This window comes from Danio rerio, chromosome 7 (assembly GCF_052040795.2).
Source record: "Danio rerio strain M-AB ecotype USA chromosome 7, GRCz13ab, whole genome shotgun sequence".
NCBI classification, from domain to species: domain Eukaryota; kingdom Metazoa; phylum Chordata; class Actinopteri; order Cypriniformes; family Danionidae; genus Danio; species Danio rerio.
In genome coordinates this window covers 42,175,108-42,193,672 of record NC_141027.1, presented here as the reverse complement: position 1 = coordinate 42,193,672, position 18,565 = coordinate 42,175,108, and the positions used below count along the sequence as shown (strand labels likewise).

The following is an 18,565-nucleotide window of genomic DNA, read 5'->3' as shown; positions in this document are numbered from 1 at the left end:
TCATATTTATTCCAGGATATTGTGCAAATAATGAAAAAGCTTTTCCCAGAGATGGTCTGCGGCTGGAAGGGCATCCACTGCGTAAAAAAACTTGCTGGATAAGTTGGCGGTTCATTGCGCTGTGGTGACCCCGGATTAATAAAGGGATTAAGCCGACAAGAAAATGAATGAATGAATGAATGAATGAATGAATGAATGAAAAAGCTAAATTGAAGCTATTTAGAAAGGAGACACTGACTGTTCAACTGTATACAGAAATGTTTGTGATGTGAGGGAACAATTACAACACTGAGTTTAAAGGGTGGTATAGGGCAGATTTGTAGATATTACAAATGCAATCTGATGCTCTCTCAGACTTTCACACACATATACAGTTACATATCAACATATTATTAGAATATTATATAAGAAAGAGTACATTCTAGGAAATGTTTATTTAAAGATGTATCTGAGAGTGTTATAAATTATTACACAGACATAGCATTAGAAAGCGATGGCCGTTTGTCTCAAACAGCATAATATCAGTTTCTCCCACATCAGCACTTATTGTTCTTCACCATGTGACTGTCGTGCTGAAGTGCGCATGCTCGGAGAGTGCAGCATTCATAAAGAAAATATCTGGGCATGAAAAATATTACCTTTCGCTCACTCATAACTGTTTTACTTCCTTAACTTAATGACGCACATTACCTAACTATAGAGAGGGAGCAGGCAAAAATCATAAAAACCGTTTCATTACTGACTGCTAGTCACGTGAACTGCCAGCCGAGGACTGAGCTGAGCTCCAAAGAGCGCATGCGCAGTGTGTGTTGTGCGATTGATGGTCGGTCGGTTTGTGTGTCTGGTCAGAGCTCCCGGGAAGCCGATCAGCTGCACTTCTCTGTGTGCGTTAGTGCAGCTGGAAGTTTTACAGTGCGGTCGCCGAGGTCTGTGGATATTACTGAAGATCGTTGTTATTAACATGTCTACTAACAAAGTAAAAAAAGTGAAAATGGCCACCAAATCATGCCCGGAGTGTGACCAACAGGTGAGGTGTTTTTTGAGAATGAATGATTCATAAATTTGTGTTTTTGCTAAAGTTTTTAATCCCTAAATTGTTTTTTTAGTGTCTTATGTGATTCAGTCAGGGTTAGTCATTTGTTAGCCGTTTGTGACCTAGAAACAGCGTTGCTAGGGGATGTAAAATATCGTTTTCCCATTTTGTCCATTATATCGAAGTGATATTGTTGATTTTATTAATCGTATTGCATGCATTATTCCACCTAATTTTTTCTCCAATGTGGTTAAGCGATGATATTGTGTATTTGTGTAAAATAATTGACCTTACTGAATTGAAACAATGAAACTGGATAGCTTTTATGCTCTCTCTGTTGGTCTCGTTAAATATCACGGAGGCTTGACTCTGCGATTAAACTGTTTAAGTTACTCGTGTGTTTGATATCGTTTGAAGACTTCAGCCTCTTCTAATGATGATAACATGAAATATTAGAGTTTTATAAATATACCTAACGTTATGTTTATTCTGTCCTTGAGCAAACAGGTCACTGCAGATCATTTCATAAGCCTGTATTTTTCAATCTCATTGTTCTTGTGTTTTGGCACCTAAGCAGAAAACTATTGTTTCCTGTTTACTTCAAAGTCAATGTCAGTTTTCCCCAAATTAAACATCAGTGTTGCCTTAATAAGGCACAGCATATTTTCCCCTCTTTAAATACTTAATATGGAGTGCTCTTCTTCCAGTGTTGGGAAATATTTAGTCATTTATTGTACACAAACTTTAGCAGTGAATACTAAGCTCTTTCTTTCTGTTTTCACAGATTCCTGTGGCTTGTAAATCCTGTCCTTGTGGCTACGTCTTCATCAGTCGAAAGCTTCTCAATGCCAAATTAAACGAGAGGTCTGGAGTAATGGGTAAATTATATGGCTTTTATGTTTCAGGCATAGTCCCACACATCCACTCCTATGCAAATGATGTACTTTTAAATTATTTTCGAATGGCCTTGATTTTAATATTGATCTGGAAAAGGACTCCTCTGCAAGGGATGTTCAAAACTATTACAGCGTAATGTAATATTTTACATTTATAAGTAAACTTTTCTCTTCAACTAAAAATGAGATCATTGATGCAGATAAACAAAAATGCTTTTGAGTATCAAGTGTGAACAGGGCCTAAAATTAGTCAGCCTGTGTTTTCTTGCTACACTTCTGAGTCATGCTGATAATAAAATGTTATTTAGATTTTCTTTTTTACTATTGATACGTGTTGGACTCATTTGACTGGTGAATGGAAATAAATAGCAGGCAAGTTTCCAGTCAGCAAGATGTGTTGCGAATACTGAAATGAGTGGCGCAGTGGCGGCTGTTTGCTTGCTTGAATGAGTAGTGCTAAGAGGGATTGGGGGAAGGGCAAACTAATTCCTGTCTGAAAAGCTTGTTCCTGCTGCCTCTCTCTCTCTCTCGCTCACACTTTCTTTCTTTCTTCACTCCCTCCTGCCACAGTTCTGTTATTTAATAGCTAGTGACAATATTTCAATCCACTTATTTCTATGTTTTATTTATTAGACTTTTTTTTTTAAATGCAAAAATTATTATATTAGATGGAAGTTCGAAGGTTTCTTTGTGTTTTAATGCTAGAGACACTTGCTGTGATTTCTCAAATGTGAAAAATATTTAATAAAAGCATGTTATATGTGATAAGAGTCCATCTTGGGTTGTTATAATCTTGTTGAAATGTGATGACTGTGTGGATTGTAATTACACACTTTGGAAATGTGGCCACATTTCGATTTTACAGCTTCCCTGACTCTATTTTTATAAACGTAATCTCGGGGTTATAAAAGAACACTTCAATTAGATTTTCTGCTATTTAAACCTATTATTCAACATCAGGTTTTAGGTCAGTCATAAGTATTGTATTGTATAATGTAGAAAACAGCCTCTCATTGTTCAATCAAACCAGCAGAAATTCTCAAACATGCTGAAGTTTTTTTTTTTTTTTATTGTTTAAAGCTTAGCTGTCTTGTGCATTGCAATTTTTGGCAGCGCAGAGTCAGTCTGTGATTGTTACAGTGAGTTATGACTGGAATGTTTTGCACAAATGTTCTTTGAGAGTTTAAGCAGTGTGATGTTTACGTTGATTTGCACACTAATAGTTTTTATCTATAAATAATTGAGAGCTTTCTGCATGTCATCTAACAAATTAATTTGTTAATGTTCAGATGGTGTAAGAATCTTCCTATGTTAAATTAACGCTGATAGTTGTTTTTCTGAGAGAATTTTGTTTTCATTTGTAACATCAGGTTTCTGTTTTAGCAGCGGTATATTTATACAAGGCTTATCCTTCACTCTGCTAAGAATAATGTGCTCAATCTGAAATGGGACAGACTTTTTTTTAGACTGCCCTGCCTGTCCTTGCTTTGTTTTCTCTTTTGTAAGGGAACTGTAATTTACGAGCGGTATGAAATAAAAGCCTGTGATAAAGAGTAGACATTTAATAATTATTTATGCTTATAGATTTGATCCAATAGCAATTATTTGAAACAAACCAAACTTGATAATTTTGTAGTGAAAATTGAACATAAAAGAAAATTTTACCACATGCATAATGGTTAAAAATATGCTCATTTGATGTCATTGATTTCATAATCCTTTCATAGTTTCATACATTTGTTACAAAATGTGGGGACCGAAAGAAGAAAGTAAAAACACTGAATGATTGAATTCACAGCATTAATGAAAATCTGTTTGCTTAATTTAATTGTTTCGAAATAAAATAGCAATTAATAATGAGTAAAATTTATTTAAAATGCATAATAGGTTAAATTGCTAAAAAATCATATTTGTTTGAAACTATTATTGTGACATATTGAAAATAAATGTACTTTTTTTCCCCTTTAATTCTTATATTTTAATGTTATCTGAAATTCAGACGTAAGGCCACCTGGATTTACTGGTGATTTTGTCATAATTGTGAAGGAGTTGCGCAGTGTTCATTAGCTGCAGAACAGAGCTCTTCTTGTTAGTGCAGGTTATTGACGGGGCCTGGATTCCTGAGTTAATGTGCAGTCATACAGCAGGCCTGTAAAGGGAGGGAGCAGAAAAAAAGATCTTATCTCTGTTTCAAATTAAATGGCTTCCATAGAAACACTTGACTGTGTAAATAAAATGTCTGTTGATGACAGAATGGGTTGTCGTCAGCAATTTACAGAATTGAGTTACACCAAGAAAGTTAAATTATTCAAGTGCTTGATATAAATAAATACAAGTGACATGTTTTTATTTTTGACATGTAAAAATGTATTATTATAGTGTAGCATAATTATTGTCTGATTTTAATATGCGGCTTTCATGAATATCAATTGCGATACCACATGTATATATTATGTAGGTCAAAATGATCTTCAAGCTCAAAAACAAAACAAGTAAATGTCATTTGATTAGGGTTTTTCCATCGATGCACCCTGTTTGGATTTTTTTGTTGTGAGCAAAAAAAAATATTTATATTTTTGATTTTCATACTTGACCATGATATACAAGAGAATTGGCATTAAGCATAACAAAGGTATACATATAAAAATGTTGTCAGGCATATTAACAACAGGAATAAGTGAATAACACATATTAGAATGCTCCATTTGAAGGATCACAGTGCAAAATACCCCAATTATAAATTGCTATTTAAATCAATGTTTTACCTCTTAACTAGTAGAGTTTTAAACCCAATTGCCACGTCAGCAAGAGGTTTTAATCATTTAATATCACGTTATACATTTTCTGATTGCTAATCATTTTATATATTTGAAAAATTAGAGGTTAAAATAAATGTTATTTTTACAAAAAAATATATTAACTGTTACATTAGTAGTAGATTTTTTTCATCCATAATTTAACATTTCATGAATATAACATTTAAAAAGTTCACAAGATCTTGTATATAAAAATACAAGTTTATATGTTTATTTAATTAAGATGTCATTTAATCTGCCACTGGAAATTTGTCTTTGATATTAACACATATTAAATGCTAAATTCCCCATGTATGCATTTTGATCCTTGAAAAGCTTTCAGTGTATTATTATTATTATTCTGGTGCAGTCATTTTGAAATCGTCGCTCAGCTCAGCTCTCCTCTCTTCACATGCTTGCTAGAGTGTGTTACTAATGACTTTTACTGGAGACCGTAGAGCCCTATAAATAAACTCGCTCAGAGAGGCGCAGGCCTACTTCCTTTAGTAACGAGCTCTTAATTCTCTGATTACAGCACTGCGTATGGTTTTGTTTTTTTACAGCATTTGATGATTCACATGTGGATTGACACTCACTTTTGACTTTAAAGTCTGCCAATTAATGTTGGGGGATGGGCTTAAAAAAACAAGCGAGCTGCTGTTTGTTAAAACAATCTACTTTGTGTGTGTAGAATGTGATTGCTCTGACCCCAGTTACTTATAACTAGGCCCACACGAAATCTGTATATGTAGAAATCCGCTGACTTTTTGCCCATTGAGTCTAATTATTTTAATTGTGTAAATAAGTGTAAATTTATAATTATTCAGTTTTTAAATTAATTTTTGTAATATTATTGACTAATATGAAAATGATTATTTGATTTATCTACAATACAGTTTGTAAAGTAGTATTTTCTGTCTTTCAGTAGATATATTATATGAGAGACTTGCTTTGTTTACCAAATAATTGGATCTAATTGGATTTGCATTGTAAACATTAAATATAAGTTAAAAAGGTATTACTTTTTATTTTTGTTTTTATTTCAAAGTCATTCCACATAAATCTGCAGAATTTTTTCTCTGCAGAAATATTAAAAATAATATTTATATTTATTATAATTTATTATATTATATTATATATTAAAAATAATATTTCTATTTATAACCTAACCTTTAATTACATTTCAGACAAATTAGAAGACAAGAGAAGACGGACGGAAAGGATTCGAAAAGAGAAGATCAACTTAACATCCACCAGTGATATGGAAAATAGGAGAAGATCCCGAACTAACAGTCATTCAGATCCAATCCGCAGAGGGCGAGGGAGACCCAAAACTGTTGGGTTAAAGAAACAAGAAGAAGAAAAAGGTAATTGACTCACATCTGTCTGTCATTATGGTACCTATAAACATGAGCAGTTCTAATTCCTGGGTGGTTTCTTTTATATTGTATGCCGGTCGTTTTTCAGTTTATTCTATTACAGTGGTGCTAAACAATGTCATCTAAACCAACAACATCTTGAAAATCTCTTTACGTTTTTTAAAGGGAGAGTCAATCTCCTTAAAGTGACATAATGTTTAATTCCTCCTGAGGACGTAAAACAATTAATTTGAATATAAACGAAACATGGCAAAGGGAATGGGACAACTGCATAAATAATAAATTACATGAAATAAACCCGAAAATAAATAAAAGACACTTTGCAAATTATAATTTTGAGACCAGGCATGATCAGACTGTCTACACTAGATGTCAAATTGGACATTCTAGGTTGACTCATTTGTATTTACTGAATAACGAAGCATCACCTTAAAAAAAAAAAAAAAAAAAAAAATTTAATGGAACAATATTAAGTGGATTGTTGATTTGGATGTTATGTATGAATTTTGTATTTTAATGTTTTTATTAGTCTTTGTTGTTGTGTATTAATGTAATTTTGTGTTATGTTTGATGGACCCCAGGAAGAATAGCCACTACCTTGGTAGTGGCTAATGAGGATCCTGATAAATAAAAAATAAATAAATGTAATCACTGCCAAGCTGCTCTTACCATCAAACATATTTTGCTGGAATGTGGAAGTTTGAATGCCATTAGACAAAGTGTTTATAAGGAGAGTACTTTGATGGATATTTTAAAAAAGGCACCACCAGGAAGAATTTTAAATTATTTATCAAAAATTGAACTGAAAAATCATATTTAACTTTAAATATATTTTTGTGTGAATTTTAACTATCTATATTTTATATTTTTGACAAAGTAACTTTTTATTGTAATACAAATTTGTTTTTATTATGTCATATTTGTATGTATATACGTTTTGCCATGAAATAGCCATACGTTGCTGATGTGGCATTAAATAAATAAACTAAAGCCAAAAATAAACATTTACTCCTTATCGAGTGGTAATGAATCTTTGAGTTTCTTTCTTCTGTTGAACATAAAAGAAAATAACTTATAGAAAGCTGGAAATCTGTAACTCTTGACATCCATAGTAGAAAAAACAAATATAGGGCTACAGGTTTTTACAACCACTTCCTTCGCGTTCATCAGAATAAATAAACCCAAAGGGTTTGAGACAAGTTACGACAAAATATTCTGTTTTGTAGAACTATCCCTTCAATGTGTGTAAATATAAACACATTCTAAAAAGGCTGACAAAAGTGTTTTTGTCAGGGTGTTGTCCTATGTCCAGTTAATGAAATAGTTTTCATTGATGTGCTGTGAGGTGTTCTTGAAAATACTTTGATTGCAGTTTTCTGTCCTGCATTTGCATCAGTGTGAAATCTTATGTTCGGTTACTGTCACCATTTTGTTATAATTTGAGTCAGTCAAGAGGTTTTCTGCTTGCTCTTTCTTCACCTCACTTAGTTAAAATGCAAAACAAACAAAAACTATAATCAGAGCAATTTTAATATTTAAAAAGTTAAGAAATATTTCAGAGAAATAGTTGAAATACTCGGCTACATTTAGAAAGTGAGATATTTTGATGGATTTGAACGTTCTCCTGTTTGGCCTGGAGTAACCAAGATCTACCTGACATCCCACTACTCAATCTGACCTTTACTCCCATCGTGCCCCTCTCTGATTTCACGCTCCCCCTTGAGATTCCTGTTTATTTGCATTTGCATTGAGAATAAAAGCCTCTTTTTTTGGCATGTCTCCACTGATCCCACTGAATCTCTCTTCACTCCCAGCCACACCTAGCTGTAAACCAAACAGTTTCTCATACTAACTGGAACCCTCTGTGACTGTCAAGCGACCCCAGTTTGCTTTAGATAAAGCCAGATCTCTATGTCCATGTGGACAATGGAAATATTCAGCAGTCATCGAGCAGGCATGCAGTTCATTGTACTGTTTCCAAGAGTACGGCTTTCATATTGTGGATTAATGATTTACACACACGCTTCTTTCTTTACTCTCTGCTGAATAAATCATTGCTGGGTTGGAAGAGTCTGTGCATTATTAGCTCTTCCACTGCTGATCAACTGCACCTTTCATTTATTTATTTATTCAATAAAGACTTTGAAATAAATTACATTATTATGACGCTCTGAGCTTTTGGTGGTTGATTTATGCTTGGTGTACAAAATTGGTTCAGTTCTATGTTGATAACAGTCTGGCCATCTTTGTTTTTTTTAAGCATTTTTTTTTTGGTTTCTTTCACAGAAAAACAGGAAAGGGAGGTTGACATTTATGCCAACCTTTCAGATGAGAAGGCTTTTGTGTTTTCGGTGGCCTTGGCTGAGATTAACCGCAAAATTCTGGGCCAGAGACTCATCCTGTAGCAGACGTTGGAAACATTTGCTGCTGAATCTCAGGACTCTTATTTCCGTGGGTGTCCCATATGTCTGTGTAAAAGCCAGTGGGGAAACTCTGACCCGAAAAGCTTAAACCCCACTGCCTGTGAGGCCGAAGCTCAGTGGCGCCGCTGCTTCGGATTGGTGGGATTTCAGACACCTGGTCTGAGTATGAGGGGAAAAAGACTTGACATGAGAGAGAACTGTAGTAATCATTAGTGGTGTAGGATTCTCTCAGTTTTAATGACAGTTTTATAGAATGTATTAAATGTTCCTTCCGGTCATTTCTTAAAATTTCAAGCTGTTCATTGGAGGTTCACTAAAAGAGCAAATTAGGACTGGTGACATTATTCAGCTGATCTATTCCAACGTTTGTTTATTTAGTTGTCGGTGAGCCATATTATTTCACAAGTAACCAAGTGTATGCTGAACCCAAGAAAACGCAGGAATAATGGTTATTTATTATGCCTCGACCACTTTAATTTAAGTGTATATTTTCCCCTTTTGTTATTGTTTGACAAATGGTAACAACATAAATGTGTAATATTTACCCTGTAAATAAATATATTAAAAACTAATTGCATTTGAACTCGTTTGTCACGTGCCTCTCTTTTAGGATGGATTTGGAGCAAGGAAAACGCCTTTGGCAACTCTCGTAGAGAGCTCATATTTCAGCTGTTCTACAGCTCTCATCAAATCTCATTTTGTTTCAGTGTTTCACATTCAGTATTTCAACAGGAATAAGAACAAGTAAAATGTGTGAAAATTGTACTTTTAGTGTGAGCTTGTTATTTACACAACATTATTATTAACAAAGTGTCCAGATCATCTTAAAATGCCTGTGTTTATCTATTTCCGCTATCAGTTCAAAATGTGTTCGCTTTTCTAGTGAGCATCTGCTGCAGAAAGTGTTTTCTTCCCCCAAAGCTTCATCGCCAAGCAACACGCTCACCTCGGAAAATCCACTGTGCTGTTTCCACAGAGATGATGGATCACTAGCTCTATATTCCCATTTACATTCGTCACTGATTCACCCCCACAAACCTTTCTGTCTCTCAAAGGCCATATTAATGAATAATTTACAATGTAAAACAAGCCTTCTTAACAGTGCAGTGTAGTCTGTATATTCTACCTGGCTTCAGACAATAATGTGCAGTAAAGTTACAAATATTTTTTGCTGCTTAAGCTCGGTTCAAGCAATATTTCATAGTAAACATATTTCTTTGTGAATAGTCTTTTCTTGTGTTGAAAGGTTGCAAGAGGTGAAGGCAGCCTTTGTAAATGAAAACTTGTACAGATGTGTCTGAATCAAAGGGTTAATTAGGCATAAATTAAAAAGCACTGGTAAATTATTCAGCCTTAGGCTGTAACAGATTCATTCATTTTCTTTTTAGCTTAGTCCCTTTATTAATCTGGGGTTGCCACAGCGGAAAGAGCCAAAAACTTGTCCAGTACATGTTTTACGTAGTGGTTGCCCTTCCAGCTGCAACCCATCACCGGGATACACCCATACACACTTATTCACTACAGAAAATTTAGCCTACCCAGTTCACCTGTACTGCATGTCTTTGTACTTGTGGAGTAAACCGGAGCATAGAGGAAACCCACTCGAACACGGGGAGAACCTACAAACTTTGCACTGAAATGGCAACTGACCCGTGCTACCCACTGCGCCACCCTGCAGCCCACTGTACCTGTTATGGGTGTTAATTTAAAATTTTTAGTCAAGTAAAATGTTGAAGAAGAGTTTTAGTTAAAAGTGTGGTTTTTGGTGAGCCAAAAAGCAAGTCTGAGGTTAGCAATATATCAAGAATAAAAGAAAAGTAATAATGGCCATGCGTCCTTGTACATTTTCACAGATGAACATAATATTTATATTTCACAGAGATGTTCTTCAGAAAAAATGTCCTATCTTAGATGGCCAGATGGAAAGTAAATTAACTTTTTTGTAAACAACGCTGTTAATCACACAGTATTTTATAAGCTATTTATGTTCACATTATGAATGTTGAGTCTCAGACTGTGATTAACGGTTAGATTTACCTTTCCCTGTTCAACAAGAAAAACAAGGCCACGAATGTGTGTGCTGCCATGGTAACTTTCGCCATAAAAATCAAATCTGTTAAAGGGATACTTCACCCCGAAAGAAAAAAATACACTCAATTAGTGAAACCTTATTGGTTCTTTTTTTTCCTCTTGAAAACAAAAAAAAAAGATATTTTGAATTATATTGGAAACTATTAAACATTGACATCTATAGAATTACAAATACTATGGAACTCAATGGTTACCAGTTTCCAGCAGTTTTCAAAATATCCTCTTTTGTTCAACAGAAGAAAGAAACTTAGGTTTGTGAAAAGTGAAGGCTGAGTAAATAATGTGAGAAGTTTTATTTTTGGACAAATTATCCTTATAAGGACACCACAAAAGCAGGGCCGTGTTTTTTGGAGTCAAAAAAAATGTTGGCCAAAATAATGTATCCTATATTTAAAATGATGACCTGTACAATAAAAATTGACCAACCAATATACACAAACACAAAAGTTTGAACAGTGGTGCCATACAGCTGTTTTTGTTTTTCCTCATAAATCTTTAAGCAAAAATTCCTGAAAGATGATGAAAAGCAGTTTAATTTATAAGAATTTTAAAGAACCATTTGTGAAGGTGTGACTGTTAAGCCCACATTGGTGTAAAGTAACAAAGTTCAAATACTCAAATGACTGTAATTGAGTAGTTTTTCTCAGGAATTGTAATTTACTACGTAGTTTTAAAAATGTCTACTTTTACTTTCCCTACTGAGTACATTTTTAGCGCTGTATCTGTATTTTTCTCCACTACTTTATTTTTTATTGTCTATGGTGATTGCTCAAGTAGTCCAAAAATGAGTCCTGTGATTCCTGTCCAATCAAATCACACATGGAAAATAAAGCGCATCATAGTGAACTACCGCAACACATGGATGATTTATAAATTCAGCAAACCATCTGGAATCATTAAAAGTGTCCAGGAAGACGTCTTAAATCTTTACATGCAGTGACTTAGAGTCTGTTTAGACTATATCAATGCATTACAGAATGTTACATTTACACATCCCTACACAAATTGCATGTACACACAAAAGCCTTTCACTGCATAATACTCACTGAGTACTATTCAATGGGCTACTTTTTTCTTATACTTTGAGCCATATTTACAAGACATTTTACTCTACTTAAGCTGCGTTTTTAAACAAGTAATGGCACTGTTACATATACGTCTGATTTTTACAGGACTCTTTCCACCCATGGAGGCATAATAAACATTTAAACTGCAGAGTCAAACCATGTGGTCAATGAAGTGATACAGATCAAGAGATAAATGCTGCAGTTTTGCTAATATACATGACACAAGAGTTGTTGAGTTGCAGCAGGGCTTTCCCACTTTCTGAGTAGCTGCATTTGCATTTGGTCGCCACCTTTAGTACAGATCAGTGTTACAGCTTTTGTTCTTGAACCATCACCTATAAACCAACAATGCTTGTGGAAATGTTTTCTTGTCTGTATTTTAGGAGGCTAAAAGAGCAATCATATCTGCTTTCGTGGATTTCATTGAGCTGATGAGTCACTGAAGAGTTGGTGTTTGTGGTCTGAAGTTTAAATGTCAAAAGCAGGTGGCGTGTGTGTCTGTTGTGAAAGTGACGAGACTGTGGGCTTGTTTGGCACTGCCAGTGAACATTCTCAGTGTGAAACAGTCTCTGGCACTTTGCCTGGTGAGTAGGATTAAAGTAGATCCCTGCCTTTATACACTCTCAGAAATAAAGGTACTGGAGCTGTCACTGGGGCACTACCTTTTCAAAAGGCACATATTTGAACCTGAAAGGTCCATAATGGTACCTCAAAGGTACTTTTTAGGTACATTTGGGTACGTGACAGCTCCGTATTTTTATTTCTGAGAGTGTATCTTGGATTACAAGACATGGAGAAGTTGAATAATAGCATCTAGTCTAAAAGTATGAGTATTCGATGAGTATTTGCAGGCCCGTAGGTGAAAGGAGTGGTTCTTTTTTTCTCAAAAAGTTGACTTTTTTGAAGGTATTCTCTTCATTTTCTTTAAATTCATTCATTCATTCATTCATTCATTTTCTTATCTGCTTCGCCTTTTATTAATCCTTTATTAATTCCACAGCAGAATGAACCGCCACCTTATCCAGCATGTTTTTACGCAGCGGATGCCCTTTCAGCCGCAACCCATCTCTGGGAATCAACCACCTACACACACACTCATACACTATGGAACATTTAGCCTACCCAATTCACCTGTACCGTCTTTGGACTGTGGGGGAAACCGGAGCATCCGGAGGAAACCCACGCGAACACAGGGAGAACATGCAAACTCCACACAGAAACGCCAACTGAGCCGAGGTTTGACCCAGTGACCTTCTTGCTGTGAGGCGACAGCACTACCTACTTTTCTTTTCATTTGAGGTTTAGATGTTATTGACATTTTAAGCACTATATCTTTCTGGATTAGCTTGTGGGTGTATAAGCTTCTGGCAATGTCCTTGGATAAAAATATCACGGTTTCACAGTATTGTGATTGCTGTAATATATGCTTTTAAATGTCTGGGTAAAAAAACAAAACCTTTTGTCCTCCTTGAACACAATATATTTTATTTTGAGAAGCATTTATAATATTTTGTAACAGTAAACATGTCTGGCTAAAGAATTCAAATCAATCATTGTCTTCATTAGTTTTTAAAATAAAGATTTCTTTACAAATAAAAACTTTACAATCTCTGGAGATCTTTTCTCCTGGAAATACTGTTCTCCTAAAAACAAACAAAACATAGTAATAAAAAAATATAAAATCTTACACATACCCAAGGAACGATACAGCAGAGAATTTTAGCTATTCTCAAACCTTGACATTTCCAAACCTTGACCCTTATTCAAACCGCAATATTCCTTGAAAATGGTTATTCTCCCATGCCTAATTGGGTGGTCATAACCACAACTTTTAATATACCAAAACCATTTTCTAATTATTTAGAAAAAAAGAAATATAAAAACAAAAAAAAAATGTAAAATACAAATCCATCATAAATCATTAGTAAAAATTAATCTGTTAAAGTTTTACATTAGAAACTGTAGTCTATTGATAGTTGTATTAATAGAGTCTATTTTTGTAGTCTCTCTTGTAAAATAGTACATTTAAAAATTTATAGATTTAGATAAAATTAATTCTTTTGAATCACCTGACACCTGAAGACCCTCCCTCCCACCCTTGGCTAAGGGGCTGATTTGTGTCCATGCAAATGTTAATGTTAAAACTTAATATTTAATAACATGTGTGAGTTTTAATTTGTGAAATTCATGCCATTTCTGATTGAAGATGGTTTCTGCACCATTTTTTCAGTGACTGCTGTAATCGAGCAGGGTTCAAGCCTTAGATCATAACACACAAGGCATGATGAAAGGAGAACCAGAAAGTAACAAACAATTTGTACATGAGACTCACTTCTGAAGACTAAGAATTTCCTCTTATAAAACCCCTTTCAAACCTGCTAATAATATTCTTGTTTAATGTGTGGAGCCAATGCTTTTTGATGAGCGCTAGCATCATGACAAACAACATGCAGGGGCCTAAACTAAAGCCTACAAAAGATATTAATGAATGAACTGCTGTTTGCTAATGCACACATAATTCATCACGTTACTGATACGAGACACTTTCTGAAAGCACTTTGTGCTGATGTTTTGTTCAAGAAAATCATTTTGGTTTTTCATGGAACCTTGAAGTCATTAACACTCTCTGCTTTCGTGCCTGGGAGCATGTTACAAAACAAAGCCCTGCTTTTAAATTATTTTAGCTCAATGCCTTTTTCCGAGCATTTTAGGTGGCTTGTTTGTTTCTCTTTTTAGTTAGCCTACAAAGAGAGTAGTCTTTTTTGAACCACTAGATGGCAGCCAAACCATAATCCTCCACTTTTTACATACAACTAAAGTTTTCATGCAGTGTCTGTACACTGAAAAAAAAACGTTTCTGCAAAATTGTTGCAAATATTTTAAATGGGTTATATTAACGATCAACTTTATTTATTTATTTAAACTCAACCCAAATAAATTGTTTACAACCACTTCAAAATAAAGTAAATTCAAGGAATTTTCTTTAAATATTTTTTCAGTGTAGAAACTCATTCCTGCAGCTCTTGGGACTGGGGAAGAAATTAGTGCATCCAGACACGCAGAAATGTCTTCTATCAAGGTTTTCATGCTGAATATTTATTAACGTTTATCCTGTACGGTGAAGTAAAATCACAAGACGGTGGATGTCAGACAACAGTGATAGTAACAATGTAACCAAAAATGTACGATAGCACTATCTGCAGAAATACAATAGTATTTATTATTATTATTAGTATTATTATTATTGTTATTATTATTATTGTTATTATTATAGTTATCATTATAATTTTTATCATTTATTATTATTATTATTATTTTCATCAATATTGGACTGTGGAGGAAACCGGAGCACCTGGAGGAAACCCACGCGAACGCAGGGAGAAGATGCAAACTCTACACAGAAATGCCAACTGACCCAGCCGAGGCTCGACCAGCGACCTTCTTGCTGTGAGGCGATAGCACTACCTACTGATGAGATGTCTGAACTGTCTAGGCTAACTGAGTGTATTAAAGATGTTTAAGACTGGATGATGCAGCTGCCAGAATTCTTACCAGGTCTAGAAAATATGATCACATCACCCCAATTTTATCCTCCTTACACTGGCTGCCTGCTTATTTTCTTATTGAATTTAAAATATTGGTTCTTACCTATAAAGCTTTAAATAATTGAGCTCCTGTTTATCTAACCAACCTTCTTTCTCGCTACAATTCAACTCACTCTTTAAGATCTCAAACTCAGGGCTTCTCGTAGTACCTAGAATAGCAAAGTCGAGTAAATGAGGTCGAGCCATCTCATTTGTGGCTCCCAAACTCTGGAATAGCCTTCCTGATAATGTCCGAGGCTTAGACACTCTCACAGTTCAAAACTAGATTAAAGACCTATGTTTTTAGTGAAACATACACTCAGCGCATCACTTAGCGGTATGATACATGAATGCAGGTTTCTGCATCTTGTTTATATACACTATGAACAGCAGCTATGCTAATTATTCTCTTTATTCTCTATTTCCACCTGGGGATACTCATCCCGAGACCCTCAGACCACGCAGCGCCACTGATTCGATCTAAGACCAGCGACGAGATGGTTTTCCTGGACCAGGCCGTATCCTGAGCAGCTGCTGTGATAGTCATGGAGGAGTGGAGAGCATGAGACTGATTCCTGTGACGCTCCAGGGACTGACGAGTCTTCACTGAGGTCCAGCTTCCTGCCTCTGGCACCTTGACTGTAGCTCTGCACAAGACATTTGGCCAGTGGAGAAATGGTCGTGCCCATCTGAGCCTGGTTTCTCTCAAGGTTTTTTTCTTCACTTTCGACAATTGGTGAGGTTTTTTACCTCGCCACTGTCGCCACTAGCTTGCATGGTTCGGGATCTGTAGAGCTGCGCATCGATGGATTTGCTCTTCAGTGTTTGGACTCTCAGTAGTGATTATTAAACCACACTGAAGTGAGCTAAACTGAACTGAACTTACACTCTGAAAACTTAACTACTCTGTTTTAATTTATTATGATCTTTTATGTGAAGCTGCTTTGACACAATTTACATTGTAAAAGCGCTATACAAATAAAGCTGAATTGAAATGAACTGAAAAATACTCGCCCTATTATTATTATTATCATTATTATTATTATTTATAATACTAGTATTATCATCATCATTAGTAGTAGTAGTATTTATTATTATTATTATCAGTATTTCTATTTGTTATTATTATTATTATTATCAATATTATTATTATTATTATTATTATTATTTTTGTTTTACAATTTTTAACTATTTGAAAACCATCATGACTTTAAATTCAATTCAATTCACCTTTATTTCCAAAGCTTTTTTTCAATGTAGATTGTGTCAAAGCAGCTTCACGTTGAATATTATAGTACATTGAAACAGTGTAGTTCAGTTTTCAGAGTTTAAGTTCAGTTCAGTTTAGATTAGCTCAGTTCAGTGTGGTTTAAAATTCAATACTGAGAGTCCATACACTGAGAAGCAAATCCATCGATGCGCAGCTGTACTCGTCCCAAACCATGCAAGCCAGTGGCGACAGTGGAGAGGAAAAAACTTTGGCAAAAACCAATTGGCGAAAGTGAAGCATTAAAAAACCTTGTAAGAAACCAGGCTCAGTTGGACACGACCATTTCTCCTCTGGCCAAACGTCTTGTGCAGAGCTGCAGTCAAGGTGCTTTAAAGCATAAAGTTCTCTGGTAACAGAACCCTTTTTGGTGCTAAATAAAAATAGTTTACAACATTCCATAAGAAACCATCAGTGAAATGTAGGACCTTAGTTATGTTATAAATAACCTTAATATAGTTATAAATGTTATTCATACAGCAGTTATTTCTGGACCGCAAATCTAATTGGCTGAAATCTGTGAAATATTCCAAGTAAAAACAGCAGCACTGTTCCAGCCTCTGTGTATCTTTCCACACTCTGACTGCCAAGCGAAGGTCTGACTCTGAGCTCACTAGTTTGAGATACACTGCTGCTGTTGTACTACATTTTGTTTTGTTTTTCTGACCCCTCTAGTAAGAATGTATTTGTTAGATTTATATTATGCTGTTTATTTATAAAGATAAAACCTATTATATATTTTTTCAGATGATTTTAGAGATGACACCTACTGTACAGTGTGGTGTGGGCAGTGGGCGTTCAGCCACTCATTCCCTGCTGAGAGCAACCTTCTGACGGACACTGATTCTGGAGTCTGATGTATGCCTGTATGGTGTTTAAATATACTGTGTAATAAAACATAAATTTAAAAAAAGTTTTGGCTGTATAAAAAGCAATTTTAACTGGCCTCAATCGTCTGTTACTTATTCCAGAGCAGCATTGACTGCACTGTTAAGTTTTACAGCTTTATAGATTAATGTTAAAGCCAGGGTGTTTAGAAACTTGGCAGTTGTTTAGACTGATTTTCTCAACAACTCAACATTCATTTTCCTTCCACTTAGTCCCTTTATTCATCAGTGGTTGCCACAGCGGAACTTATCCAGTATATGGATAAAATAAATAACAAACCTTCGTGTGCAAAAGACGGCAAATGTGAATGGCCCCTAACATCTTTATTCTTGGATAATCACTCTATACACTTGCATGAAGTAAATCTTATCTCGAAGCTTTTACTGTGGCACTGAAGCTTTTTTTGTCTCTCTGTGCCGTCCCCAGCAAGATGCCGCCCTGGGTGTTCGCTCATATTGCCTATGCCTAATAATCCACCACTGCTAGAGATGCTGTCCACGCTTTTATTACGTCACGATTAGACTACACTGCAAAAAATGCTTTTTTTACTTAGATTTTTTTTGTCTTGTTTCTAGTCCAAATATCTACACATTCTTAAATCAAGAAGCATTTTCTAGACAAGCAAAACATATTGTCTTGTTTTAAGAAATAATATGCCAAAATGAAGTGAGATTTTCCTTAAATCAAGCAAAATAATCTGCCAACGGAGTAAGCAAAACAATCTCGTTTTTCGATTTGTGATAAGATTATTTTGCTTAACCCATTTGTCAGATTTTTTTTTTTTTTTTTTACATTTTTTGCAGCGTACTGCAATGCACTTCACTGTGGCAAAATCTCAAATTTCTCACCTTCAGTTGGTCAAAAATGCTGCTGCTAGATTTATTTGTAATAGCAGAAAATATGAGCACATTAGAACCCTTCTTCTAAAGGCCTTCATTGGCTGCCTGTCCAATTCAGAATTGATTTTAAAGTGCTTTTACTGGTATATAAATCCCTTCATAATCTAGCCCCATCCTATCTCTCAGAGCGGTTGCATTTTTACACTCCCATGAAATCTCTTAGGTCAAGTGATTAAAATCTTCATTTAGTTCCTCAGTCTAGACTGAAACGTTAGAGGGGACAGAGCTTTCTCTGTGGCGGGT

The 18,565-nt window shown here is 35.0% G+C and overlaps 1 protein-coding gene across 1 annotated transcript; it reads left to right on the top strand.

Annotated features, from left to right (window-relative positions):
- The first annotated feature begins 809 nt into the window (after positions 1-809).
- On the top strand, positions 810-9,109 carry hdip1 (HDAC and MIER1 interacting protein 1). Its single transcript, NM_001002512.2, is given in 4 exon segments — positions 810-1,027; positions 1,818-1,911; positions 5,912-6,091; positions 8,390-9,109. Coding segments are annotated over 4 exon segments (459 nt in total). The 5' UTR covers positions 810-961; the 3' UTR covers positions 8,509-9,109.
- Positions 9,110-18,565: the final 9,456 nt, after the last annotated feature.